At 60.4% G+C, this 25,680-nt stretch overlaps 10 protein-coding genes across 10 annotated transcripts; 4 read left to right on the forward strand and 6 right to left on the reverse strand.

Annotated features, from left to right (window-relative positions):
- Nucleotides 1-118: 118 nt before the first annotated feature.
- Nucleotides 119-1,143, reverse strand: PAN0_007d3344 (uncharacterized protein; the record flags this gene model as incomplete). The annotated part of the gene is made up of 4 exons (XM_014801428.1): nucleotides 119-492; nucleotides 671-715; nucleotides 785-855; nucleotides 1,109-1,143. The coding sequence occupies 4 exons, from the start codon at nucleotides 1,141-1,143 to the stop codon at nucleotides 119-121; spliced, it is 525 nt and encodes a 174-aa protein (XP_014656914.1).
- A 99-nt stretch (nucleotides 1,144-1,242) lies between these two features.
- PAN0_007c3345 (uncharacterized protein) lies at nucleotides 1,243-2,395 on the forward strand (the record flags this gene model as incomplete). The annotated part of the gene is made up of 2 exons (XM_014801429.1): nucleotides 1,243-1,474; nucleotides 1,716-2,395. The coding sequence occupies 2 exons, from the start codon at nucleotides 1,243-1,245 to the stop codon at nucleotides 2,393-2,395; spliced, it is 912 nt and encodes a 303-aa protein (XP_014656915.1).
- A 219-nt stretch (nucleotides 2,396-2,614) lies between these two features.
- PAN0_007d3346 (calcium channel subunit mid1 protein) lies at nucleotides 2,615-4,573 on the reverse strand (the record flags this gene model as incomplete). The annotated part of the gene is made up of 1 exon (XM_014801430.1): nucleotides 2,615-4,573. One exon carries the CDS (start codon nucleotides 4,571-4,573, stop codon nucleotides 2,615-2,617), a length of 1,959 nt encoding a protein of 652 aa, XP_014656916.1.
- A 563-nt stretch (nucleotides 4,574-5,136) lies between these two features.
- PAN0_007c3347 (ABC1-domain-containing protein) lies at nucleotides 5,137-7,995 on the forward strand (the record flags this gene model as incomplete). Its single annotated transcript, XM_014801431.1, has 1 exon — nucleotides 5,137-7,995. One exon carries the CDS (start codon nucleotides 5,137-5,139, stop codon nucleotides 7,993-7,995), a length of 2,859 nt encoding a protein of 952 aa, XP_014656917.1.
- Nucleotides 7,996-9,230: 1,235 nt separating this feature from the next.
- Nucleotides 9,231-11,119, forward strand: PAN0_007c3348 (alpha/beta-hydrolase; the record flags this gene model as incomplete). The annotated part of the gene is made up of 3 exons (XM_014801432.1): nucleotides 9,231-9,595; nucleotides 9,686-9,765; nucleotides 9,846-11,119. The coding sequence occupies 3 exons, from the start codon at nucleotides 9,231-9,233 to the stop codon at nucleotides 11,117-11,119; spliced, it is 1,719 nt and encodes a 572-aa protein (XP_014656918.1).
- Nucleotides 11,120-11,376: 257 nt separating this feature from the next.
- On the reverse strand, nucleotides 11,377-12,528 carry PAN0_007d3349 (uncharacterized protein; the record flags this gene model as incomplete). The annotated part of the gene is made up of 1 exon (XM_014801433.1): nucleotides 11,377-12,528. One exon carries the CDS (start codon nucleotides 12,526-12,528, stop codon nucleotides 11,377-11,379), a length of 1,152 nt encoding a protein of 383 aa, XP_014656919.1.
- Nucleotides 12,529-13,308: 780 nt separating this feature from the next.
- On the reverse strand, nucleotides 13,309-15,180 carry PAN0_007d3350 (MFS general substrate transporter; the record flags this gene model as incomplete). The annotated part of the gene is made up of 1 exon (XM_014801434.1): nucleotides 13,309-15,180. The coding sequence occupies one exon, from the start codon at nucleotides 15,178-15,180 to the stop codon at nucleotides 13,309-13,311; it is 1,872 nt and encodes a 623-aa protein (XP_014656920.1).
- A 1,236-nt stretch (nucleotides 15,181-16,416) lies between these two features.
- Nucleotides 16,417-17,791, reverse strand: PAN0_007d3351 (glyceraldehyde 3-phosphate dehydrogenase; the record flags this gene model as incomplete). Its single annotated transcript, XM_014801435.1, has 3 exons — nucleotides 16,417-17,401; nucleotides 17,472-17,654; nucleotides 17,763-17,791. 3 exons carry the CDS (start codon nucleotides 17,789-17,791, stop codon nucleotides 16,417-16,419), a joined length of 1,197 nt encoding a protein of 398 aa, XP_014656921.1.
- A 1,676-nt stretch (nucleotides 17,792-19,467) lies between these two features.
- On the forward strand, nucleotides 19,468-20,868 carry PAN0_007c3352 (taurine catabolism dioxygenase; the record flags this gene model as incomplete). Its single annotated transcript, XM_014801436.1, has 1 exon — nucleotides 19,468-20,868. One exon carries the CDS (start codon nucleotides 19,468-19,470, stop codon nucleotides 20,866-20,868), a length of 1,401 nt encoding a protein of 466 aa, XP_014656922.1.
- A 145-nt stretch (nucleotides 20,869-21,013) lies between these two features.
- Nucleotides 21,014-25,540, reverse strand: PAN0_007d3353 (DNA/RNA polymerase; the record flags this gene model as incomplete). Its single annotated transcript, XM_014801437.1, has 1 exon — nucleotides 21,014-25,540. One exon carries the CDS (start codon nucleotides 25,538-25,540, stop codon nucleotides 21,014-21,016), a length of 4,527 nt encoding a protein of 1,508 aa, XP_014656923.1.
- Nucleotides 25,541-25,680: the final 140 nt, after the last annotated feature.

Genomic DNA, 25,680 nt, shown 5'->3' on the forward strand with positions numbered 1-25,680 from the left:
CGAGGCAGCGTCGTGAGTGGAATCAGACACGGGCGTTGGTTGGATGGGCGGCCTGTCGATGCGTCGTCATAAGCTGATCGGGCGCGCTCTGGCGTTGCTAGATTCGACTGCTGAAGCGTCAGATCGGCTCCTCCGATGGCGAGACAAGACGGACGCGCTGGAGGTGCAGCCGGGGCGGAGTAGTGTCAGCGATGGCGATGGCAACAACGGCAGCGACTCGAGCTGAGCTTAGGATCAGCGCCGAATGAGCAGAGGAAAGAGCTGGCTGTTGCGTGCCAATGCCACTGCCGATGCCACTGCCACGCTGCTGCTGCTGCGGCGAAGCGACGGCCGGAGAAAAGGAAACCAAAAGTAGTGGTCGAAACTGGAAAGAGAGTTGATGAATGTATCGACGAGCAGAGGGGCTGTCGACGATACGATGGGTGGTGATGATGGGGATGGGAGAGAGAGACGGCTGCCGATGTGACAAAGTGTGGTTTGCGAGCCACTCTCCTTGATGGACCCCGGCCCGGCGTCAAAGTGCGTCTGAGAGGCAGAGGCTGCTGTCTGTCTGTCTGTCTGTCTCTGTCTCTTCCAACTGGGCTGGCGGTGGCAGCGAGCCAGGCTCAGGTGAGCGAGCCAGTCGCTCTGTCTCTCTCTCACTCACTGACTCGCTGCGACCCTCACTCACTCTCGCTCTCACTCGCACGCTTGGCTGGGCCCTGCTCGCCCGTCTCTGCGCAGGTGAGAGTGGCGCCCGCCTGCTCGACTCAGCGCTGCGGTGCGCAACCTCCAATTGGCTCACTTAAATTTGGCTCTCGCGCTGGAGCCGCCGCCGCCTGCTGCTGCTGCTGCTGCTGCTGCCGCTGATCGGCCCTTTTTTCTCTTTCAAAGGGCCCTCGAAGAGTTGAAGTGCAATTTTACCGCCTCGTAGTCGCCGCGCGAGGATTCGTAGTGCCAGTGGATTTTGATTAGAAATCATGAATAACAAGTCTTTCTCGAGCTTGGATTTCGAGCCAAATCCCAAATGCGGCTGCATCGAAGCGTGAAGAAAGGCGCGCCTGCCTCCAATCCTGGCTCCCATCGGCGACGCCAGGCTTGCTCCCGCCTGCAGCCACGAATATGTTACCTCGCCTTCCTCGTCGTTGGCGGCAGTCGTAACATCGTGTGGGCAATGTATGCGTGTATGCTAGGTCGATGGCACAGAAGCATAGATTCCTGTACAAGTGAGCGAATGAATGTTGCGTATCGAGATGGAGCTGTATGCGCCTACGTCTCGACGCCGCGCGTCGTCACAGGCGACGTTCGGTCAAGCGCACACGCACCAACCTCCGCGCTTCGCCTGTCGGCGCACCCGTCGACTTCATATGGCTGCATGGCGTGGTGGCAAGGCTGGAGCCGCGCGTGCTGCCACGTAACCTCCGGACGCGGCGGCGTGGGTTCACGCTTTCATCCTCCCACTCCCATCAGCCCGCGGCTGACCAGGTGTGGGATGGTCAGGAACGCGCACCATCTTTCCGCCATCAGCACCCTCATTGAGCCCCTGCATGAACACAAGGCAGTTGTCGCGCTTCACCCACAATCCGGCTTCGGGATGCGCAAATAACACCATCGGCGTCGCACCGGTATAAGTGCTGATGCGGGTGCGGCCATCCTTCCGACCGTGAGCCTTGCGAAGCCATTTCTATCACCCGATCAACTATTCCTGGATCATTGGTACCTTGCACATGCCGAAGCGGTGGCTGGCACATCATCCAACATGATCCGTCTCAACTGGACCGCACTCGCCACAGGTCTCTTGTGCATGCTCGTCTCGCTCGTCAATGTCGCCTGCTTGCCGCTGAGCTACCATTTCCCCTCGGCCGCCTCGGCTGCCTCGGCCGCAGCTGCCGTAGCCGCTCCTGCAGCTTCGATGCCCAAAAGCCACCTTCCGTCGTGGGTGGTCGTCAAGCTGGCCACGTCCAATCTGCCGATGACGATCAACAACAAGGTCGGCCACACGCGACACGCTTCCGGAACCCGCATCCCAGCGTGGCATACTGGACCGTGGGATCAGGCATGGAGTCTATGGGACGACGTATCCACCAAGATCGCCGGCACGATCCCCGAGTCGAAGCTGCGCAAGCGTGCGGTTGGGTTCAACGTCGAGCGCGAAATCATCAACCACCTTCGTCCCGACGACTGGCTCCAACGCACAAAGGACTTTTCCCGAAGCCTGTTCGGACTCAAACTGCACGTGACCCCACAACAGCACGCTAGCGTCGCAAACAGGTACCGCTCCCAAATCCCCGCTTCGGCCTACCGCTCCCGTATCGCCGCTTCATCGTACCGATCCAGAATCCCCGCTTCGGCATACCCCTACACCCGCGCCAAATCGTTTGCGACCCGCCCTCGTAGACCCGCAACACGCTGGTGACCCACCTACGATCGCTTCACACTATCACGATCGTTGCTCCTTTGCTCTCCGCACACTCACTCTTGTACTCACACTCTTTTCAGCTTCCGGCACCGTCCCCTGCGTGCGTAACCGTGTGTGTATATCGTGGCATCGTGAGCGTGAGCAAAAGCCTCCCAATCGGCCAAAAGCAGTGATAATGCGCAAAACCATGCGAATCTATTGAAATAACAACGATACTTAGACAAACAATGCGACGACCAACGATGCAGCGAGCGATACGACAAACAAACCGCCACCACCGCTGCACGAGGCTATCATTCGACGCGCCGAGTTGGACTCGCGCAGCAAAAAGTCGACGCCCATCGAGTTGCAGTAGGCATTGCCGAATGCGTCGGTGGCAATGTAGCGCTGGTATCCTCCCCAGCGCATGCCGTCCTTGCCAGCCCCACCGTTGAATCCGGCGCCAATCCCTTCCGACCCGCTATCGGCAAACGTGCCGTAGTCGCGCTGTGCCGTAATGTCCCACACCGGACACGCCCACTGGATCAAGGGTGGACACGTACGCTCCACAAAGTAGCACGTGTAGATGCACGGCAACAGCTCGCCATACGTGCCCGGCTGCAGCTGCTCGTCGATAAACGACTGGCGCGATGCCAACGCCACACTTCCTGTCGCGTTGCTGTTGCGGTTGACAATGTACGGCAGCAGATCCTTGTTGGTGCCCGTGGGCGCGCCCGTGAGGTTGCGGCTATCCTGCGTGGCGCGCGACTGCGTCTGCGGATCCGCCAACGCATCCGTGCACCGCGGCATCGCCACCGCGCACAGCCAGTCCTGGTACGACTTTTTGCACTTGTCGCACGTCTGCACGTACGAGTACATGCCAAAGTCCCGATCGCCGCACGGGAACGTGTCGATCATGCTGCTAAAGTTGCCGTACTGCGGACTCACAAACGCCTCGATCGCCGAAAGCGCATCCGAGGTCGAGATGGACGGATTGACCGGAATCGAGTACGCCACATTGGGACAAAAGGGCACGTCGTACACCAGCCTGCAGTTGTCGCTGCGCTTGGTGCGCATCTTGATGGCGGGGAACAGCGTGGTGGTCAAGCTCTGCGCTGCAGTGTCGTTGTTGACGTTGGTGCTCTCGACGAGCCAAAAGGTGTAGTTGGTGCCCGAGTCGAGGCCGCTGATCTCGAACTGCAGGCGGGTATCATTGAGCACGTTGGCTTCGGTGCCACGTCGTGTGGCGCTGCTGTTGATCGAGAAGGGCTGGTTGCTGTTGAGCAGGTCGGCCCACGCGTCGGCGATGGCGCAGAACGACGAGTTGAAGTAGTCGGCGTCCGGCAGCGAGTACTCTCCAAATGTCGGCAGCACGATCGCATCGAGCATTGGTGGCGACGACGTGGTATAATTGAACGATGAGACGAGCGCATTCGTGGCATCCGTGTCGTCCAGTCGCGGTCGCCGGGTGTAGTCGACCGACTCCATCTTTGCGCGTGTGCTCGCGACGACTTGGAACTGATACGTGCCCTGGGTGGTGTTGCGCGTATCTGCAGGCGGCCAGACGCCGATCCATAACGTCTCGGAGCTGTTCTCGCTGCGCTGTTGGACATCGACCTCGACCGAGGTCCAGCCGCCTTGAGCGTAGCCAATGTGACGAGAATCCAACGAGCTCGCATTCGCCGGGCCAGGCTGTTGAAACAGCTCGTCGTCGGAGATGTAGAGCGAAGCGAGCGTTGATCTGCGTGCTTCGGTAGCCGATCTGTCCAGCGACTCGAGCAAGGTAGCGTTGGAAGTGTTGTACGGCGGGATGGCGGGCCCCGTGCAGAGTGAGATGGACGTCCATACGGTCACCGTCTTGACGTCTTCGGAGAAGGCACTGGCGGGCAAGGTGAAGTTGAAGAAGGCGCCCTGGGTTGCATTGACGTCGATACGCGATCGTGCGACGATCGAATCGTTCAGGGCGACGGCATTGACGGTTGCATTGAGCACCGACGTTGCTCGACCTGGGATTGCTGATCTTGACCTTGAGGGTGGAGGTATTGAGCTGGAGGAAGCAGAGATGGTCGGAGATGGCGAGACCTGCTGCGCCGCTGTGCGGCCAGAGTACAAGGCCAAGAGAAGAAGCCACACGCACCACACGCCTAGCCGAGCTTGGAGGACGCTGGAGCTCGACGCCCGGCCGCCAGCGGACATGATGACAACGGCCGAGAGCGAGATACTCAAGTGCGTCAGCGCCAAGTGCTGCGCGCCTCTGGGCCGGCTCGATGCAGCTTTGTCTGTGATCGCAGTATGGTCGCGAAGGGGCCGAAGATCTGTGGTAGGGACGCTATGGTGGTTGAAAGAAGGGGATGATCTCTAGGTGTGCGGCAAAATCTGGCTCGCGGTGGAGGCTGTGTGCGGCGAACTGTCACCAACCGCTCGCTAAAACGCCGGGAACGCTGCGACTTGCATCGAATCCGAGTGTGAGCTGTGCAAGGCAGCTGCAGCCTCTGTCTTGCTTTTCGGACCCTGACGCTTAGATTTTTCGCCGAGTTTTCGTACCTTTTTTTCGCCGCTTTTTTAGCTTTCAATTCCGACTTTTGTTGTGGGAGACGAGATTTGTTCGCGAGATCTTCCGACCGAAGTGGAGGTGCGAAGCCGTTTTGGCCGTGCTTAGCGAAGTGCTGATGAAAGCCTGACCGCCATACCAAACTCCAACCTTCCCCCTCGCACCCACCCACGACGACGAGCCACCAAGGTCTCCAGCATCCAGGACAATGAGCCGCTCTGCGCTCCGAGATGCTGCGGCGATAGCATCGACCATCTGCCACATCGCCAAAGACGTCGTTCTCTCTCCGGGCGGATCGCGTGCCGCAGCGCCGCGCGGGCCTCTTCGTCCTTGGCCCACGCAGCAGGTAGGAAAGCATGCCAGCGACGGTGCAAATAGCTCGACAAGTGGCACTCCACCAGATCATCCCGGACTTTCCTCGAGCCTAGACAGTGCTGCCGGACCAGGCCCTGAGAGTCGTCCGACAGTTCGTCCATGGCCCACCCGCACAGAAACTGCCAAGCCGACTGCTCCAATAGATGCCGCACCGGTACAAGAAACGCAGCCTCGGCATCCTGTGCAACAATCTCCTCCGCCCGAAACGAGAACGCCAGTCATCGGCTCTCAAGACTTTGTGCCACCAATAGCGCCCTCCGTGCCCAACTCCGTCGCTCTAGACCCAAGTCCTCCTCGAGTCGATCCTGCGCCGCCAAAGGTCACGCAAGGCCCACCGAAACCGCCCATACTGCCCTTCGAGGGCGAAGCAGCAACCAATGAAGTGTCGTCTGTACCTCCGACACCGTTACCGCCGAAGCCATCTGCGCCTGCCGAGCCTATCCATTCGGACATCATCAACGGCTCCGAAGAGTACGACGCCGTCAAAGAGTCCAAGCATGTACCGCTTCGAGCTGCCAAGGTGCCTTCATCACGCATCGGCCGCTTGTTCCACTACGGTGGTCTTGGGGCTGGCCTGGCATTTGGAGCGGCCGGATCCCTTCTCCGCGGCGCCTCGTCCAGTGGCGCCGACGGTGCTGCGCCCAACAGCGTCTTCATGTCGGAGCAAAATGTGGCACGCCTCGTCGATAAGCTCTCGACGATGCGCGGAGCAGCCCTCAAGCTGGGACAATTCCTCTCGATCCAGGAGACCAAGCTGCTACCCCCACAGATCGAGCAAGTACTGCTGCGAGTGCAGAACAGTGCCAACTACATGCCTATTTGGCAGATGAACAAGGTCATGAGCCAAGAGCTGGGCGGAGCCGACTGGCGCGAGCGCAACTTTAAGGAGTTTGACGACATCCCCTTTGCAAGCGCCTCGATCGGACAGGTGCATTCGGCCGTGTTGCGCGACGACTTTCCTGATGCCGAGCTGGCCGGTAAGAAGGTGGCTGTCAAGGTGCAGTTCCCCGGTGTGCTCGAGTCGATCGACTCGGACCTCTCGTACCTTCGCTGGCTGGTGTCTGCATCGGCGCTGCTACCCAAGGGGCTCTTCCTAGAGAACACGCTGCGTGTACTTGGCCGCGAGCTCAAGGACGAGTGCGATTACGAGCGCGAGGCCGAGATGGGTCGCCGCTTCCGTGCCATCCTGCACGACTCGCGTGAGTTCGAGGTGCCCAAGGTGGTCGACAGCCTTTGCACGTCAAAAGTACTCACGACCGAGATGATGCGCGGTCGGCCGTTGAGCATGGCGTCACGCTATCCGCAGGCGACGCGCGATCGCATCGCCCAGTCGATCCTCAACCTCTCGCTCTCGGAGCTCTTCCGCTTCCGTCTGATGCAGACCGATCCTAACTGGTCGAACTTCCTCTACAACGAGCGTACGGGCAAGATCCAGCTGATCGACTTTGGTGCTACGCGCGAGTACTCGAAAGAGTTCATGGATAATTGGCTGCAGATGCTCCAAGCGGCCGTTGCGAGCGACTACGATTCGTGCCTCATCTGGTCGAGAAAGGTTGGCTACCTTACGGGTGACGAGAGCGCTGCCATGGAGCAGGCTCACGTCGAGTCCATGATCGCTCTTGGAGAGCCGTTCCGCCCGGACGCTCCGGATCCGTATCCTTTCGAGCATCAGACGATCACGGATCGGGTCAAGGCGCAGATCCCGCTCATGCTGCGGGAGCGTCTCACGCCTCCGCCGCAGGAGACGTACAGTCTGAACCGCAAGCTCAGCGGCGCCTTTCTGCTGTGTGCGCGTCTCAAGGCGCACGTCAACTGTCGTCAGCTCTTTGAGCAGGTGGAAGCCGACTATACCTTTGGCCCGCAGCCCTCCCAAAGCGTGACGGCCAGCAGCAGCGCGGCCACCACAACTTCCTTCGGCTCTGCCGAGCAGAGGAGGCAATTCCACACCGCTTTCCGCAGAGCACGCGAGGAGCCGAGTTCGGTCGTTCCGAGACGAAAGCACGGCCGCAATCTTCTGGACCGCTTCCCACGCTCCAAAGTCGTGCTCTCGGACGAAGCCGCTACTCCCTCGCAGGGCTCGTCCGAGATCGGCGACAGGGTCGAGTCGCTTGCCGCAGCGCCTACAGCCTCGCCCTCGATGCTAGTGACGCCCGCCAACGCAGTGGAAGCGAACAGCACCGAGGGCATCGACGTGGCCCGCGGCGCAACACCGGCCGAGGTCACGCCCACGCCGGCTGCGACTGCGGCAACACCGGCAGCCAACGTCAGCATGGGTCCCACAACGATCCGGGGCATCGTGATCCCGCTCAAGCCTCCCCCGCCTGGGCCCGAGGAATGCTGCATGTCAGGTTGCGCGCACTGTGCCTACGACATCTACGCAGAGGATCTGGAAGACTTTCATTCGCGCCTCTCGTCGGTGCGCACCCAGCTCACCCAGCTGTCACCTGCCGTCACGCGCGACGAGTGGCGCACCGACCTTCTCGGCGACTATCCGTCTGCCTCGTCTTCCGACGGATCGGTCAGCACCGACGCCGGCAATGCCGAATCAGAACACGAGCTGCGCGAGCGCGCCCAACGCGAGGTGGACCGCGTGATTGGCGACCTCGATCCCACCTTGAGGGCCTTCCTCGAGATGGAACGCAAGCTCAAGAAGCAGGAGCGTGAAAGGTCCAATGCTGCTCAGACTGGCTAGAATCGAAAGCAGCGCCACATCCTCGGTAATCACAGTCTTCAGATGTCACCTCGGTGAGGTGCCGCAGTCAAATGACTCAAGTCTGAACGTCTAGACAGGGAGATGGTTCTGACAGCTGATTCACGCCATGCCCGGCCTTCTCGTGCATGCCACACAATTTGAGACCAACACTCCGACCTGCGCCTGTACAGCTCTGCCCTGTCAAACTTTCACGGGCAATTTCCTTCCTAACGAAGGTGAAGGTGTTTTCGTGGCTCAGTGTGATGGAACTCGTGATCGTCTGACTGAGAGTCGCTCGTGCTTGTGTTGACATGACGTCCCGAAGAAAGCTATCGTCAAAAATCAGAAAAAGGCCGTGCGCGGAAGCGGAAGCGGAAAAATTGGCTGCAGAAGGCTGCGACGCGGGTCCCGTGGCTGCGCGTGCATGAAACCTTGACAGGTCGCAGGTCCGCAGGTCGCTTGCCACTTTGCGCTCGGCGTGAGAACGTGGAGGTTGACGAGACGCAACTCTGCTGTCGCCGCCCAAGTCCCCAGGAACCGCAGCAACACCTTCCAACGCAGACCCTTGGTCGGATGGAGCCGCTGTAAAGCCCCGAAGAATCAAGTCTGTCGCAGGCTCAGCGTCCGTCATCGAAAGGGCGGGTCCGTGAGCTTCTGGCGGTGGAGTCGACGCTCAGGCAGTGACCGTGTCCTCACACACAAGAGCGTGGTGGCTCGCATGAATCAGGTCGCTGACTTTCCCGCAGATACACACGGGTCGCAGCTTGGCTGTGGTTGTCAGAGCCAAGGCAACACGCAATCATCGGTGTGAAAACTTTAAAGTTCGCACGGCAGCTATCTTTCCCGCCGTCGTTCCTTCCTTCCGATCCTCATCCATTTTCAGTCACTACGCCCGGCATCCGAAGTACGGTCACAGTTCTGCTTCCATTTTGACCTTGGCCGGCTGGACTGTGCCACGACAGCGAGAGGGTGACCTGCGCATCCCTCCTCGGGCCCTCCGACATCGGCCCCCCGCCCGTCTCATTCAGCGTTGACGAACGCAACGAATTCTGCTGCGCCCTCCGAAGCTTCAGTCCGCCGACCCAGCTACTTAACTACTTAAAGGGCCTTCCGACACCCTCGACGTCTCTTTCCAGCAGGTCAGAAGCACATTCGCTCGACGCTGCCTCTCAGACCACCTCCGCCTGCGTCTTTCCCTGTCTCGACCGATATCGACTTCAGCACGACTTGTCCGCATGTCTGCCGCCATGTCGCCCGAAGCTACCGAGGAGCGCAAGCAGCGTGCTCCGGCTGCCACCGAAGAGACTCGCCGTCTCCTCGGCCCGGCGCTCAGCGGCAAACATGCCGATCTCACCGAGCACCTCCGCAAAAGGCAGGTCGCCGATCTCGCCAAGATCTCGGAGAGCGGCCCCGGCATCCTCGGCTGGTTCCGCACCACTCTGTCGGACCTCTACACCTACCTCTTTGTGTGGTTCCCTCGAACCTGGTGGATCACGCTCACCAGCTTGCCTGGCTACCTGCTCGACCCTCTGGGTCTCGGCACCACCCTCATCTTCGCTTTCGGAACCACGATCATCCTACTTATCGGACTCACGATCAGGTAAGCGTCCCTACCATTGACCTCACTCGCCTCCTTTCCATTTGCTGACGTTCTCACGCGTTCCGCCTGTCACTTGACCGTCTCATCCAGCGCCATTTGGAGGCTCCCCATTGTGCAGGCGTACTGGCGACCGTACTCGAACAAAAAGGACATCGGTCTACCCAACATGTGTAGGTATCTCCGTGCAAATATGCTAACGATTGCGAGCCTGGATTGTCGATGCTGACCATCTTGCCGTTCCCACTTGCAGTCTATCCTCTCATCTTCGAGTTTGGCGCCGATCCCCAGAACAAGCTCATCCGCGATGCAGCCTTCACAGTCATGTCCGAACCCACCGGAACGTACGCTCAGCCCTCGACCGACCAGCAGCGCTCCTTTGACCTGGAGATCTGCAAGATCCTCATGATGCTCTCGGCGCTGGTGTACGAGCGTGACGTGGGAGCCTACCACGAAGCTGCCGTGGCGGCGCACAAGGCCAAGAAGCTGAAGAAGAGCCTTCTCATGGGCAGCGACACGCTCACCGACGCCGGCAAGGACGCCTACAAGAAGCTCGCTTCGGCCGACCGCAAGATCATCAAGGTGGCCAAAGAGTGGGGACTCAACTACGTCAGCGTTTCCGAGCTGGCCACCAACACGTCGCCTCTGTGCGGAGCGTTCTGGAACCCGGACTACAACTTTCTGATCCTGGTCTTCAAGGGCACCAACCCGGTCGAGTTCAAGGAGTGGGCGATCGACATGACGTTTGACTACGTCGACGGCCGCGGCTGGCTGCCCGGATACACCAAGGCACACGCGGGCTTCTACAACCAGCTCTTCCCGCAGTCGCTCAACAAGAAGACGGGCGCCTTCCCCTACTCGCAGATCCGCGCGTCTGTCGCGGACATTGTTCGTCAGATCCGCGCCACGACGGGCAAGGACCACGTCAACATGTACGTCACCGGCCACAGTCTGGGAGCTGCTCTGGCCTGCGTCTTCTACTCACGTGCCATTGCCCGGCCCAGGGACTTTGGTCTCAACGAGCAGGGAACCAACCAGGTGTATGTCCGCGACGCCTACACGTTTGGCACGCCCATTGTCGGCGACCCGGACTGCATCTCGGCCTTCAATCAGGCCTGCCACGACCGCGATCTCGACCACCCGCAGGCGCTGTGGCGCGTCACGAGCCGCCGCGACTCGATTGCGACGATGATGCCCGACGCCGGCGACTTCAATACGCTCAAGCACATCAGTCCCACGAGCCAGCTGCACTTTGCGCACGTCGGCCAGGAGGTGCAGCTGTCGAACGACATCCGCAAGGTCTACACGGGCCCCGGCACGGCGCTGGCGAAGTTCACGCCGGTCAACATTGTGACGCATCTCGACCGCGGCGGCGTCGGACCCGAGGTCAATCTGCCCGGTTACTTCTGGTTCCTCGAGCGCACGCCCGTCATCAACCGCATGATTGCCCACCTGCCCGCGTCGTACTGGGACCGCCTGAGCAAGGTGCGCTCCGAGTACGACATCGAGTACATCGACTGGCACTGATCCGGCTCCGCATGTCTATCCCGCGCGCAATCCAATCCCTGTGTTTGCAAAAGCTGTCTGTGGCCGATGCCGAGACTCGGATGCCGAGACTCGGTGAGAGAAAGTCCAGCGCTGAGGTGCGACTTGCCAACCGCGCATGTGTTTGTATTTTGCGCGCTGTGACGGAGTCGACATGGTGACTTCATGTCGAAACTGAACCATGCATCGCTACGAGGCATGGCAAAATGAGCGAGGGGTGGCTTGTTCGGTTGGCGGCTCTATTCTATGGCTGGCGTGTAGAACACATGTGGTCTTGCACTGCTCGCTTGCTGAGCACCCTCGCGAGCCACGGGACGCATGGGGCAAAGGCGCAGCGGGTGGCCGGTCTTGTTGCATCGGCGACATGGCCGAAAGGTGCAGTCCTTAGGTTCATGACGCGGGTGGCTCTTCGTTCGGCAGAACCTGCAAGCCTTGCCTCGGCCGCGGAAGTACAGGGGCAATTCCATGTCTTCAAAGTTCATCCATCCAGGAATGTATGCGTTGCCGTTGGCCGCACTTTGGTACGTTGCCAAGAAGGCGACCGAGCCATTGAAGCTGCGAGTCTTGTCTTGGCCAACGGTGAAGTCTGCAAACATGTCGGTAACCGTAAGGTCGAATGTGAAGCGTTCGCGGAAGGCCTTGCGAAACTTTGGGAGGTTGGCATTGGTCCGAAGGCTTCCAACGATCACAAAGAACACGTTCTCGCGGAGAGGAACGCCAGCCGAGTGCAATTCAAGGTGGCGGTCCTGCCAGGTCAGACGTACTGGCCAGGTCTTGTAGTACATCGCCTCGGTGCGGAATCTGAGGTCCAGGAATGTGCCGCGGTTTGGGCCTAGCAGAAACCGGAAGACGGGCTCGTAGGTCGACACCTCAACGCCAGCAGCGTGTAGCTGCGCGCGGATGGCAGCCTTGGCTTCTTTCTCCTGGCTTTCAGAGAGAGACCTGCCGTTGAAGCGGTACCGGATAGTGCTAGCGTCAACTGTATGCGAGTGGCGAGGATTTGGTAAGTCTCGGAACGACCACGGTGTTGAAGACGCCTTTGGCCAGATGTGGCGGAAGCCATTGCCGGGGTTGAGACCTAGGTCGGCGCTAGGGGTCCGCGGAGGGCGCTGAGGTGGCGTGTAGCAGGATGGCTGTTCTTCTGTGATGATGGGTTCGGCGTCCAAGCCCAAGGCCGACGCATCGCGCGATGGGCGAGCTTGCAGGCTGCCAGGAGTGATGCGCGGGATGTCAGGAAAAGAGGTCCTTGACTGATTCTTGATTGGCGCGCGGATACTATCAGCCACCGAGGTGTGGCCAGGTTCACCTCGAGACGATACTGAGGTACGGCCTGTCTTTGCTGGTCGCTTATGCTGCTCCACCGGGGAAGACGGGCGGCTGCCATCGCGCATAGATGTGTCGCGCTCGCGAGTCTCTGTAGCTATGGCGACGGGCTCGGGGCTGGGTTGCTGGCGTGGTAAGAAGAGTCACGAAGGGAGGGCAGACTCGCCGCTTTTAAAGCCGCGACCGCAAACCGGTCAGCCTGGGTAACGTAGGTCGCAAGCGTGACTCAGAGAAGGCATTCGACGTGGCGTTTGGCGATGAAGCAAAGAGGGCGCGCTGAAAAAGAGCGTGGCATTCACAGATTAGGATGTTGGGGGCTGAATCATGTGATGAAGGAGTGGGTCGATAAGAGTTTTTCCCCCTTCATTGCCCGTCGGCAGTGGGCCGGGCTGAACTCGCTCGGTCGGCATCACGATGATCACTCGGAGGAGGACGGCAAACAACTCGATTCTGAGTCGCTCCTTCCCTCTGAGAATGAAGGCTCTTGCAGTGACATTAACCAGGATGCTCCCGAATGAGTCCTGATACCAAGCCAGTGGAGCTTCAAGGCCGTCAAAGTCAGGTCACGGCAAAGTCGGGCTAACGGTTTGTTCACATCAGCAATAGGCAATGTCTCGTACGCAGCAAGCAAGACCCAGCCAGATCAAAAGAAATGCTGCAATCCAAATAGGTATTTCTGTAACTCGTGGCGATGCATGATGTAGTCGTGTTACTTTGACGGACAAGAGGTATAGACGATGATTGTGCAAGGGAGCGGAAGGGTGTGGGTAAGGCTGGATGCGGAGAGATTAATGAAGCCGTCTCGGGAAGCAAGCCAGCGTTTCATTTAATTTAATTGTTTTGCGTCTTTAATTTTTTTCCGACTGGCCGTTGGCGCCGTTCGCGCCATTTGCGCCGCCGTGGACGGTGTACTTGGAGATGGAGCGGAGCTTGGGGCCGTACCTATGGAGCAAGAGCGGGATGAAGCACATGGGGATGGAGACGCATCCGATCAAGGTGCAGCCCCAGCTGACGGGGAACGCGCGCGGACCGTTGCTCTGCAGGTTGTTGAACATGGCGCGCGCCACGAGCGGCAGTGCACCTCCGATCGCCGCACGGAAAAAGTCGTTGCCGGCGTATACGCTCGCGATGTACTCCGGATAGCAGTCGCCGAGGTACGAGAGACCCGACTGGAAGATGAGGAAGGTACCGATGCTGAAGAAGGCCGATAGCACTATAGGGACCATAAAATGGATGCTCGCCGTCGCCGTCCATCCAAAACCGAAGAGGCAGATAGGGATGGCCCAAGTTCCGACGATGGCAGGCTCGAGCCACTTCTCCGGAGCCACCTTGCCGTTCTGCTTGTCGAAGAGCGGCTGGTACGAGCGCTTGACCCAGAGGTAGAACGGGTAGTAGATGACCACCGCGCCGACAAAAATGCCCATGAAAGCCAGACCCAGCTCGCCCGGATTGAAGCCGTACGTCTGGACAAAGACGAGGGGAAACGCCTCAAACCATAAGTAGAGGACGCCGTAGACAAGGCCAATACTGAGGTTGACGCCGAGGACGATAGGTTCGGTGAAGGAGAGGACGTAGGGACGGACGAATGTCATGAGGGCGAGTTCCTTGCCGGTGAGGTGCGCAGAAAAGATTTCGCCCTTGGTGCGGAGGTGGGGGTTTCCGGTGACTTTTCGAAGCCTCTGGGCGCGTCTGAAGAGGATATTGGACGCGCTGGTCTCTGGCAAGGCGATGATGAGGACGACCAAGCTGAATCCCGACAGCATGAGGAGGGGCCAGATGGTCCAGCGCCAACCCTCTTCTCCGAAGCTCTGCGAAGCAAAGCCACCGATGAGCGGCCCGAGCACGGGTCCACACACAGCCGAGAGACCCCAGACACCAATGGCGAGCGGACGCACGCGCGGGCTGTACATGTCGCCGATCGAAGCACCGCCCGTCGCCAGCGGAGGCGAACCAAAGAATCCGGCGAGGAATCGAAGGATCATGAACCCGGCGATGTTGTTGACGAGCGCCGTGGGGATCTGCAGAATCACAAAGATGAACAGCGTGACCAGGTAGGGTGCAGAGCGACCGATGGCGGGAATCTCGGAGATGGACGAAAGACCGACCATGGGTCCGAGACCGTATCCGAAGACGAAGAGCGTCAAGCCGAGTGTGGCAGTGACGGTGCCGACGCCAAAGTAGGCGGCAACCAGCTCAACACCGGGCGTGTAGATGGCCGAGCCCATGTAGACCGAAAAGGTGAGGAGACACAGCAGGCCGGTGACGAAGAACTTGCGTCCCGAGGTCCAGTTGAGCGGGTTGTCGGGGTCGTTGGGACCATCCCAATCGACGAGGTAGGGGTGCGAGTCGTCGTTCTCGTCGTCGGGTGCGGACTCTGCATTGTCGTCATGAGCCTTTCCGGGCTTGGTTGTGGCTGGAGCATCGTCGCTGTCGACTCGTGTCGGCCCGGAGACCCCTGAGGCAGACGACGAGGACGACGAAGGCGAGGCAGGCGAGGCAGGAGAGGGCGACGAGGCCTCGGAGGCATGCCGTGTCCTGTAGCCAGGCTGATACCTTTCCGGGGCTACAAAGTTGCCCTCTTGTTCTGGGTAAGGCAGACTCTTGCCGTGGGAGAGCTTGTTGATCATGACGCCCCACACCGTGTCCTGGTACCAAGGCAGTTGAGCCCGGTGAGACTGTTTGGCGGTGTCATGGTGATTGCTGGAGGATGTCTGCGCCATGTTGGAAAGTTGCAGTGCTTTGGTCGGTACGGGAGCTCAATGTTCGCAGTCGGTGGGGAAAAGGTCGACAAACGATGGTCCGGACATCAAACCGAGTGCTTTTATAAGCTAGCATTCCATGGGCGGGCCATGCTTACGGCCGTTGCGATCTTTGACGTTTCTCGAAATGAAAGGGCAGTCTGACGCGCCTTGACGCGCACTTGGTGCCGATTGACCGGTATCCGCGGCATTTCCAGGGCGCTGGACCCGCACAAGGGCTCTCGCCAAGCTGTCTACATGCGGCTTTGCGACCGTAGGCCGTGTGGGCCCAGCTGCCAAGATCTGGGCTTGTGCGAGGAAGGCTGAGCGGCACTTTGGCAGGACGGAGTCAGACTAAAATTTCCCGCGGGCCCTTCATGTCGTCACGGAAGGGCTTGTATGGGAGTATGCGCTCACGTGTGTGGTAAGCAGCCAGTGCGACGACCCGCGGTCTGGCGAGTGCATCTTGCCGCGGATCGCGGTAGGGATCTACGTCAGAGCCGCATCTGACGCGTGCTCCTCGCTCTCCACCAGATCGGAGAATTTTTGCACTCGCTGCAGCACGTCTGGTGCCTGTTTGCAAGCTTAAAAATTCTCCCTGGCTCTGCTTTGCGGCCGCGGGAAGCGAACGAGGTCAGATGTGGTAACGCAAAGCGATCTTCCGCCCAGCATGACCTTCGGCCTCCACCGCGCACCGCGCACCAAAAGAACACTCAGCATCGAACCGCTCACCGGGTACACTCAGCATCGAATCCCAACAGCCGGCGCCACGAGGACGTTCGAGTCCGGATCCCTCTTGACAGCCTGCAGTAACGGCGAGCGCTACAGCCGTCGCCTTTCCCGCGGCTTGCGCGTCGCTCCAGCCATCCCCGCCGTCCTCCCAGCTCCGCGGCTTTTTCAAGCCCGATCTCACACTCTCGCATTTCGAAATTTCCATCCTGCGGTCCACGCGCAGTTCGTTCGAATCAAGACGCTGCCATTTCGCAAGCCACCGTCTACAGCCTCGAAGTTCCACTGGAGTCACATCCACCGTCCAGCCAGGCAAGCAAAGAAGAAAAGAGAGACAGCCGATAGTCAGAACCAGGACCAGAAAAGCATAGAGAAAGACGTGATTCGATTGCTTTTGCGAGGATACACGAGCCGACGCACGGCACGCGCGCATCATCAACGTCGAAACATTGGAGAAGGGACAAGGGGAGAGAGACGTAGGGAGCGTACCTACGCGCTGTCCTTCTGGGCCATGAAGACGAGCAGGTCAAGGCATCGGTTCGAGTAGCCCCACTCGTTGTCGTACCAGGAAACCAGCTTGACAAAGTTGTTGTTCAGCGAGATACCGGCAGCGGCGTCAAAGATGGACGAGTGAGGGTTGCCGATGAAGTCCTGCGACACAACGGCGTCCTCGGTGTAGCCGAGGATGCCCTTCAGCTCGTTCTCCGAGGCGCGCTTGATCTCGGCCTTGATCTCGTCGTAGCTGGCGCCCTTCTCGAGGCGGGCGGTGAGGTCGACCACCGAGACGTTGGTGGTGGGCACGCGGAAGGCCATGCCGGTGAGCTTGCCGTTGAGCGAAGGGATGACCTTGCCCACCGCCTTGGCGGCACCGGTGGACGAGGGGATGATGTTGGCGGCCGCAGCACGGCCTCCACGCCAGTCCTTGGCCGAGGGGCCGTCGACGGTCTTCTGGGTGGCGGTGGTGGCGTGGACGGTGGTCATGAGACCCTCGACGATGCCGAACTTGTCGTGGATGACCTTGGCGAGGGGAGCCAGGCAGTTGGTGGTGCACGAGGCGTTCGAGACGACCTGAGCCTTGGGGTCGTACGAGTCGAGGTTGACACCGCAGACGTACATGGGGGCGTCAGCCGAGGGGGCCGAGATGACGACCTTCTTGGCGCCACCCTTGATGTGGGCCGAGGCCTTGTCGATGGTGGTGAAGACACCGGTGGACTCGACGACGTAGTGGGCGCCGGCCTTGCCCCAGGGGATGCTGGCGGGGTCCTTCTCGGCGAAGACGGCGATCTCCTTGCCGTTGACAATGAGCTTGCCGTCCTTGGTGGAGACGTCGCCCTTGAAGACACCGTGGGTGGAGTCGTACTTGAGCATGTAGACCATGTACTCGAGGTCGATGAAGGGGTCGTTGATGGCAACAACGTTGGCGCTGTTGTGGACGACCGAGTTACGGAAGACGATACGTCCAATGCGGCCGAAGCTGTGTAATTACAAATAGGAGCAGAGCGACCAGGCGTCAGCGCCTCGTTCTTTGGCGTTTCTCGTCATACCTCCAGAGCAGCTGCGAGCGCCCGAAAGGAGCATTCGGACGACTAGACTTTCGCCTCTCCGCTGTCAAATAATGCTCCCGTTCGATGTCGGCGCTTTTCAGCGTTGCCGCACAAGCTGCCGGAGCAGAGCTTGCGATGACACCGGTCACGAGCGACGACAACCGAGCTGCGCCGGTTGAGCAACTCCCTTGCGGTCAACGCATGGAGCTAACCGCCCGGCACGTTTGGGCAACGACGAACGCAGCCGACGCCGAAGTCAAAGGAGGAGGAGGGAGCGAGGAAGATGCTTACCCGTTGATACCGATGTTGACCTGGGACATTTTTGAGATGATGGATGGGGAGTGTGACACGAAGAAGATTCGATGGTGGAGCAGAAGGAAGAAGAGACGAAGCGGACACGCACTTTTGATCGCTTTGCGCCTGCAGGAGGGTGCGGGTCTGCGTCGCCCAACACTGCTCGCTGCTGCTGCTGCTGCTGCTGCTGGTGCTGCTGGCTGGCCTCTGCGCAAAGCCAGTGGCGGAGCGAGCCGAGCCAAAGGATGACTGCTGACGGGCCCGGAGAGCACCGCGGTGACCGCGCAGGTCCGCCTGCTCCTCTCGACTGTGAACAATCGATCTTCTGAATAATGCCCACTCTCTCTGCGCTCTCCCAGCGCAGAAGCTCTTGGAAATGCACGGGCTGATCGCTCTTGGCTCCACTGCCCAATCAAGCTGATCCGAGCGTCCAGCTTTGAAAAAGACATCTAATCCCCATTTCAAAAAAAGCCGCGCAGCACTTGAACTCCAAGGGTCATGTGGAGCCTCTGAGCAACGTTATCACTTGAAGATCAGTGCAGTTGCGCTGCGCCTCGCAAGACCCTGCCTGCTCGCTCTCTCCTCGGCGCAACAGTGACTCTCTCTCGGTGAGACTTTCTCTCTCCTTTTTTGGCTGCACTTTCTTCTTATCACCGAGCGCTGATTTGTTGGGTATGCTGCGGTGTGCTAGTCGATCAGATCTGAGCACAGTAAGCAACGGCCGAGTGAAGCGTAGTCGGGCGAGAAGCCGAGCAGCAGTCGCAAAAGGAGGAGGCTACACAGTGCAAAGCGGCAGACAGGCAGGGGGAGGCTGACTGGCGTCACCACGCTTCAGCCCGCTCACTGCCGCCGCCGCCTTGGATTCTCGACACAATGCAATACATCCGGTAGGGGCTCCGGGTGTGTTTGCTTCCGATTTGGCGGGTGAAAGAGAGAGGGGCAGGAGCGCATGAGCCTAGTGCGGGGTGCGGGTGGAGATGCGGGTGCAAGCGGAGGGCCGTCGCTGTGTCGTTCGATCCGGAAAGCCAGAAGGATCTTTCCGAGGCGACTGGCAAAGGCATTCACGGAGCTTGACCAGCAAACTGCGACTGCACCACCTGTCCGTTTATGCCGAACAGTCAGGCTTCAAGTCGAGCTTCAGCCTCGCTTTCTATCGTTCACGCGCGGATCAGCCCGATGTCGTGAAGTTCTCCTGCACCCGAATGGACTGAATGCTTCGGGGGCATACGGGCAGGCCTTCTACACCCATCGCGGGGGAAAGCGGCTTTGGTGGTCGCGGTTTTGGATCCAATTGTGCTTCGGTCTAACAATATATTACAGCCACTTGCGATCTGATCGGCCTACACTTGTCTTTCTCTCAATCAGATCATGCCCGATCGACAGCTTGACAGGTTGGCCCGAAGCCTCGACAGCTCCCCCCACGAGGACCTCGCGATGGCGTGCTACCCCACACTTTAGGCGACAAGCGATGCAGCACACCACCGCTTTACCGGCAATGTAACTGTCGTGCCAAGCCGTGATGTCGAGACCTGCAATGGCTTCGGTCCAACTATGCAGGGGCCATCCGACCACCGATCCGGTCGTGCTGAAGCCACCGGCTAAACCCAGCTCTCCGGGACGGTGACTGAGATCTGATCCAGCTGAACAGGCTCAGACCACCTCTTGACTTGTTACGATCAACCCCATCTAAGCTTCACCCAAGATGGCTCCAGTCGCGGTCAGAGCCTCAACGCTAGATGCGCCAGCGCATTCAACAAAGCAAGTGGCGCAGGATGGCCTCGTGCGAGGCGACTCCAACATCGCCTTTGCGCCTGCTTCCGAGCCCTACCAGCGCCGGCTGAAGTTGGTTCAGAACGATCCCAACGAGCGCGAGGTCACATTTCCACTCATCGTTCGACCCGTGCGTACAAACGGCAGCGCTGAGCCTTTGACCACGCCCGAGATTGTCGAATCGGTGCGCTCGCTTGCGCCTGCGCCCGCCAGCGAGTATCGACCGTCGAGGCTGCAAGAGCTCATGGATGCGCACGGAGGCGCAGTGCACTTCAAGGGGCTGCCCATTCGCAGCGCCGACGACTTTAGCGACTTCATGCACAGCTTGGCAGGTGCTTCTCGGTCGGGCGGCGAGCCAGAAGAGGCTCGCAACCTGTGGCATGCGCATGTCGATAAGGGTCTCATGGTGATCCGCCATCAGATGGCGCCCAACGTGGCCACGGCCAATGAGGGGCCTCCGCATCAGTCGATTGGATCGCACAACGAGTACGGTCTTTCGACGCACTATCCCTCGGTCATCGCCTTTTGCTGTCTCTCGGCGCCCACCTCGGGCGGTCAGACGCCCATCGCCAACAGTCTGGCGCTCTACGACAGGCTCAACTCGAGCGTGCCCGGCTACGTCGAAAAGATCACCCGGCGCGGCCTGACTTTCATCATCCACCATCCCGTAGCCAAGGTCAAGGACTCGGTGCAGGGCAACAGCCTGTACAACCCGGACTCGTTCGGCCCTACTCCCGAGGACAGGATCGACCTCACCCAGCTCACCGAGGCCGAAAAGCGCCAGCTGGTCGAAGACAACATCCTCGATCTGGCGAGAGAGGGCGGCTGGGGTCAGACGACCACCGACGAGGATGCAGAGGGCAAGTTGGGAGCATGGCATCAGCGCGGGTTTTCGTGGACCTGGCTCGAGGATGGATCGATCAACGTGTTTCAGCGCGTGCCCGGCATTCGTGTCCACCCGACGCTCGGTCGGCCTGCCTACTTCAACAATGTCGGCAACCGCTACGCCTACTCGAAGCAACACGGCTGTCTGGACCCCCCGCACTATTCGAGCGAAAAGAAAGACTTCTTCCCGCCACCTTCCTTCCCGCGCCCGCTCGACGGCGATTCCACCGAGGAAGACGAAACGATCCCACTCGAGTGGCTTGAAACCGCGCATCGCACAACCGAGGACCTCCAGGCGCACGTCGAGTGGCACCAGGGCGACGTGCTCGTCATCGACAACCTCGCCGTCCAGCACGCACGAACCCCCTGGACCGGCCCGCGCAAACTCGTCGCCAGCCTCTGGGACCAGCCCTCGTACCTCGCCAAGCACGCCCCCATCCGATCCTAGTCCCAAGCCTCGTGTCAATTCCACATCCCGAACCTGCGTGGAAGATGCGCGTTGATGCATTGAAAAGAGTACAAATGGGATTAAAACAAGTCTATCTGAGCGAGAGAGATGAGTGACGCGAGAGAGTGCAAATTCGGATGGTGGTTTAGGAGAAGAAGTAGAGCGAACGCTTGATCTCGTTGACGTCGAACGAGCCCTTGGCCGGGATGGGCGGCAGGATGTCGGCGAGGTTGACAAACTTGGCCTTGAACTTGGACTCCCACTCCTCGTCCTTCTCCGCCTTGGACTTGCGGCTGCGCGTCTTCTTGGCTGGTGCCTGCGCTGCCGCCTCGGCGTCTTGGCCCTCCTCGGTGGCGGCGGCTTCGGCGCTGTCGACATCGTCGCCATCCTCCTCGGCCGCCTCCCTGGACGGCTTGCCGAGGATCAACTCGCCCTCATCGCCCTCAAGCTTGGCAAGCTCGTCGGCTGGCATGGCAAGAACCGTCTCCGAAGGCGACGACGTCGACGAGACGCCATCTTCGACCGCAGTGGCCTTGGAGCGCGGTCGACGACGCTGCGCCGCCTGCAGCGAAACGACGGGCACCTTGTAGCCCTCGTAGCGCTGCAGGAACTCCTCGCGCAGGCGGTAGAGGATGTCTTGCGAATGCAGACGCACAAACGTCTCGCGGATCATATCCGACATGGTGTCGATGTCCGCAGCGTGCGTCCAGTACGAGTCGTGCACCGAGGCAAAGGTGAGACCGGCCGCATGGCACTCGAGCGCCGTCAGGATCATGTGCGTCGCGTCCAGGCTGTGGATAAAGTTGGGCGGGAACGCGGACGCCTGCTTGGCCGGCGAGACCTCGGCGTTCAGAAGCGGGTCGTTGATGAAGACGGTCTGCATCGACGTCGACACCTGGCGCTTCTTGGCCTTGCGGTACGGCTGCACGACGGGCAGGCCCAGCGCCGTGGTCCAGATGACCGAGGTCATCTGCTCCTTGGCAATACGATCCGCCTTGGCAGGATCGCGAGAGAATCCACGCACGTCGGCACGTCGCAGGTTGGCCTCGTTCGGCAGGTAGGGTCGGGTGGCTTCCTCGACTCGCTGTCCGGGGATCGACTTGGCGATCACCTTGGCCGAGAAACTCAGCCAGTCCTGAATCTTCTGTGCGCCGGAGAAAAGGTTGCCAATGCACGACATGATCACCTTGGCAAGGAAACTCGCCGCGTTGAAGAGGTCCTCGGCTGGCACGTCGCCTCGGTCTGCCAGCTGACGCATGACTTGGTTCTTGGCACCGATGAAGGTGACACCGTAAACGGTGGTCATGACCGTCTGCTTGACCACCTTTCGCGTCACTTTGCCCTGCAGGATCTTTGCGGTGCGGTCGCCCTTGGCTGCCTCTTCGTCGAGCACCTTGATCACCAGGTCCGCCACACCGGAGTAAACGTCAGCCGGACGGTCGCCACCGGACAGGTTCACCTGCTTGGCTCCCGCAAGATCACCACCAAGCGCAGCGTAGTGCTGCAGACCGTTGCAGGTACCGTCCTGGTGGACGGGAAGGCAGGATTCGTACGCCTCGGGTCCCTCGGGATGGTCGAGCGCGGCGCGAAGCTCCATGCACGCAGCAAGACACTGCCACGGGTCGTCGGCCTTGAGCCACCAGCGGTTTCCGTCGAGCGGGCGCTCGACGCTGTCGCGGATGTCGGCCTCGTGGTCGATGGCAAACTGCTCACGCTCGCCGAAGCTGGCCTTGTCGTAACCAAAGACGTTGGAGATGTGGATCCTGAGCCAACGCAGACCGGCCTTGCCGAGCGGCTTGCTGTCTGCAAACATGAGCAGACCTCGGCAAAGGTCGTTGCCGATGTGGTTGAGGTGGGGCGGCATGGGGTAGGCTCGGCCGCGGAAGTCCATGTTGTGTGGGAAGTAGAAGCGCTCGCCGAGGTAGGCGCGTGCAATCTCGAGCTTGTAGTTGACGTCGCAACGCTGCGAGTGGTTGGAGGAGCGCTGCTGGTTCCACTGCTTGAGTCGCTGGAGGTAGACGGAGCGCGCCTTGATGTCGTGATCGTAGTTGTCCGGCTTGACTGGCTCGGGCGTCTCCATCTCCATGGGCGGCATGTCTGCAACGTCTTTGCCCGAGTTCCACACCTCGAGCATGACGTCGAAGATGGGCTTGTTGATCTTCCAGGACGTGTTCCCAAGGACGTCGAGCGCGGCCAGCACGGTGTCGAGGTCGCCGTTGTCGGAGGCGGCGCGGAGGTACGAGCCCTGTTCGGCGCTGTCCTTGAAGCGCATTGCGCTCTGTCGGACCGAGTAGTATCCGCCAGAATCATGCGAGGTCCACGGCTTGGGAGGCACGAGCATGGGAAGGTGGCGAGGGTGTAACGTCTCGGAGATGGAATCCTTGTCGAGACGCTTGGCGACGACCTCGTTGAGCTTGATGACGCCGAGCTTCTTTCCTCCGAGGTACTGGTAGGTGGAGTAGAAGGCAGGCTGGTCCTCCTCCCAAAGGATGCCGTCGCGGTCGGTGGCCTTGCGGTTGACGGTGGCCACCTGCATGAGGTGCTGTACCAAGTAGCTTCCGACACGCGCACGAGTGATCTGGGTCCACTTGGGAATGGACGACATGACGCCCTGCTCTTCCTGCTGCTTTTGCCACTCCTTGATCTCGCGACGGGCGGCAAAGTCGACGAGGCCGCGTTTCTTGAGCGCTGCCTGTGCTGCCTGGGCGTTTTGGAAGATCTTTGGGTTCTTGCGGATGACTTCGGAATGGTACTCGGTCTCGATGGCGCGGCCGACCTGCAGCAAGGCACGGGTGGTCTTCATGCCGTCGGAGACGCCACCGTTTCCGCTCATGCGCATGAGCTCGAGGATGGTGATGAGAGCGAGCTTGGACACGGGGAGAAGGCGGAGGAAGGGCAGCATTTGCTGTTCGTTCGGAAGCATGGCCTTGGTTGCGTGCACGTCGTTCTTGAGGTCGGAGTCGAGGCGATCGAGGTCCTTGTTGAGGGCGGTTTGCAGCTTGTTGTACCAGTCCCACATCCATTTCTGGAGAGGCTTGGATTGCAGCGCGCCGGTGGTTTGCAGGCCGAGTTCTTCGAGCTTCTCGGCAGAGTGCTCGAGTCGCTTGCGCGCAGCCTCGACGGCGCTGTGCTCGAGCCACTTTTGGCGCTCGTAGGGGTCGCTGATGGTGCGACGGGCCTCCTGGACGATGGAAAGGTTGCCCTTGAGCGAGGCGAGGTTGAATGGCATCTCGCCTTCCTTGTTGTCGGGCTCGTTGCCCAGGCGACTCGCCTTGGAGGTGGTCTTGACGGGCAGAAGCTCGGGGACGTCGGCAAGCGGATCGTGATTGGAAGGCAGTTCGCTAGACTGAGCCTCGGAGAGCACTCTGCGGCCTTCGAGGATGCTCTGGGCGGTCTCGAGTTCCTTGAGCATGCCGGTCTCGCCCATCTGGTTGGCGACGGTGGTGAGGCTGCGAAGGACGACCTCTGCGTCTACTTCGCCCTCGCGAGATTGGTCGACGCTGGTGGATCCGAGAGGGCCGGTGACGTCGGGGTCCTCCGCGGATTGCGGGTTGAAGGCGGGCGAGGTGAGGATGCTGTCGAGGCCGTAGTCTGCGCGCTTGATGGAGAGGACGAGGTCGTTGAGGGCTGGTGCTGTGGAGGGATAGCGACCGGAGCGCTGGAGGGCGACGATGCCGCGGGCCATGATGGCATAGGTGGCCGGATTGGGGCTCGGGTCTGGCGAGGGTGGCTGATCGAGCTCAGCGGCTCTCGAGGCGTTCTCCATGTCTCTCCAGAGCTCCCAGGCGCGGGTGAGCCATTCGGCGGTGCCTTCCAAGGACTCGGCCTGGTAGGCCTTTCGAAAGTAGGCCTGGAGCATGGAGTTGTAGGTCCACACTTCGATGGGCGACTGGTAGGCGCCGAGCTCGCCGAGGTCTTGGTGACGGTCGTTCTGGTTGACGATGCCTTGCGCGAGGCGCTGGCGGAGCTCCCAGAGTTCGCGGGAGCGAGAGGCGGCCTGGGTGCGGAGGTCTGCGAAGACCTTGTGTGCGCGGCTGATGAGGCCGGTGCCGAGACAGGCCTTGAGGATGCTGACGTACTCTACGGCCTTGTTGGCCGGATAGTAGGACTCATCTGCGCTGCTCATGGTGAGACCGGAGAGGTCGCCAAAGGAGAGGCCGGCCATGGTATCGCCGAAGAGCGAAGGCGAGGTGGTAGGGATGGGAGTTCCTGCCTTGGTTTTGGGCTGGAGTTGGCGTCTGAGCAGAGCGGAGCGTTCTGCGACGTCCTGTGGCAATGGGGTGGGTAGGCGGGTGAGAGGGGAGCCTGTTGCGAATGCGAAGGGCATGAATCTGGAGCGGCGATCGGAGCGCGACGAGGATGCTGAAGGATGGGATGATGACGATGCTTGGGAGGCGGTGGAGCTTGATGATGCGGCGGAGGAGGCGGCGGAAGACGAGTCATGAGGCTCCTGATGGTCGACATGCGTCTGTGCTGCTGGGATCGCCTGACTGCGAGGGCCCTTGGTGCTGAATGCCAAGGACTGCGGCGCGAGAGGCGAACGGCGAGCTAGCCAGGCGGGTGGCGCAGTCGCGCTTGTGGATGGGAGACGCATGCATCTTGTCGAAGAGGTGGATGCGGAGAGGACCGAGGCGGAAGAGGCTCTTGCGAGCGAAGCCTGTTTTGCGATCATGGTGATCTATGGTGGATGTTGCCCCAGAGTCGTACGGATGTCCGGTGGCGGAATCGCAAGGGAGCCTAAGGCCGTTTTTCCAGAGGTGGTGGCGGGCAGCGGTGGATCCGAGATGGTGGCCACGTCCGCACTGGAAGAGG

The sequence above is a fragment of the Moesziomyces antarcticus genome, assembly GCF_000747765.1.
Source record: "Moesziomyces antarcticus DNA, scaffold: scaffold_v10007, strain JCM 10317, whole genome shotgun sequence".
NCBI lineage: Eukaryota > Fungi > Basidiomycota > Ustilaginomycetes > Ustilaginales > Ustilaginaceae > Moesziomyces > Moesziomyces antarcticus.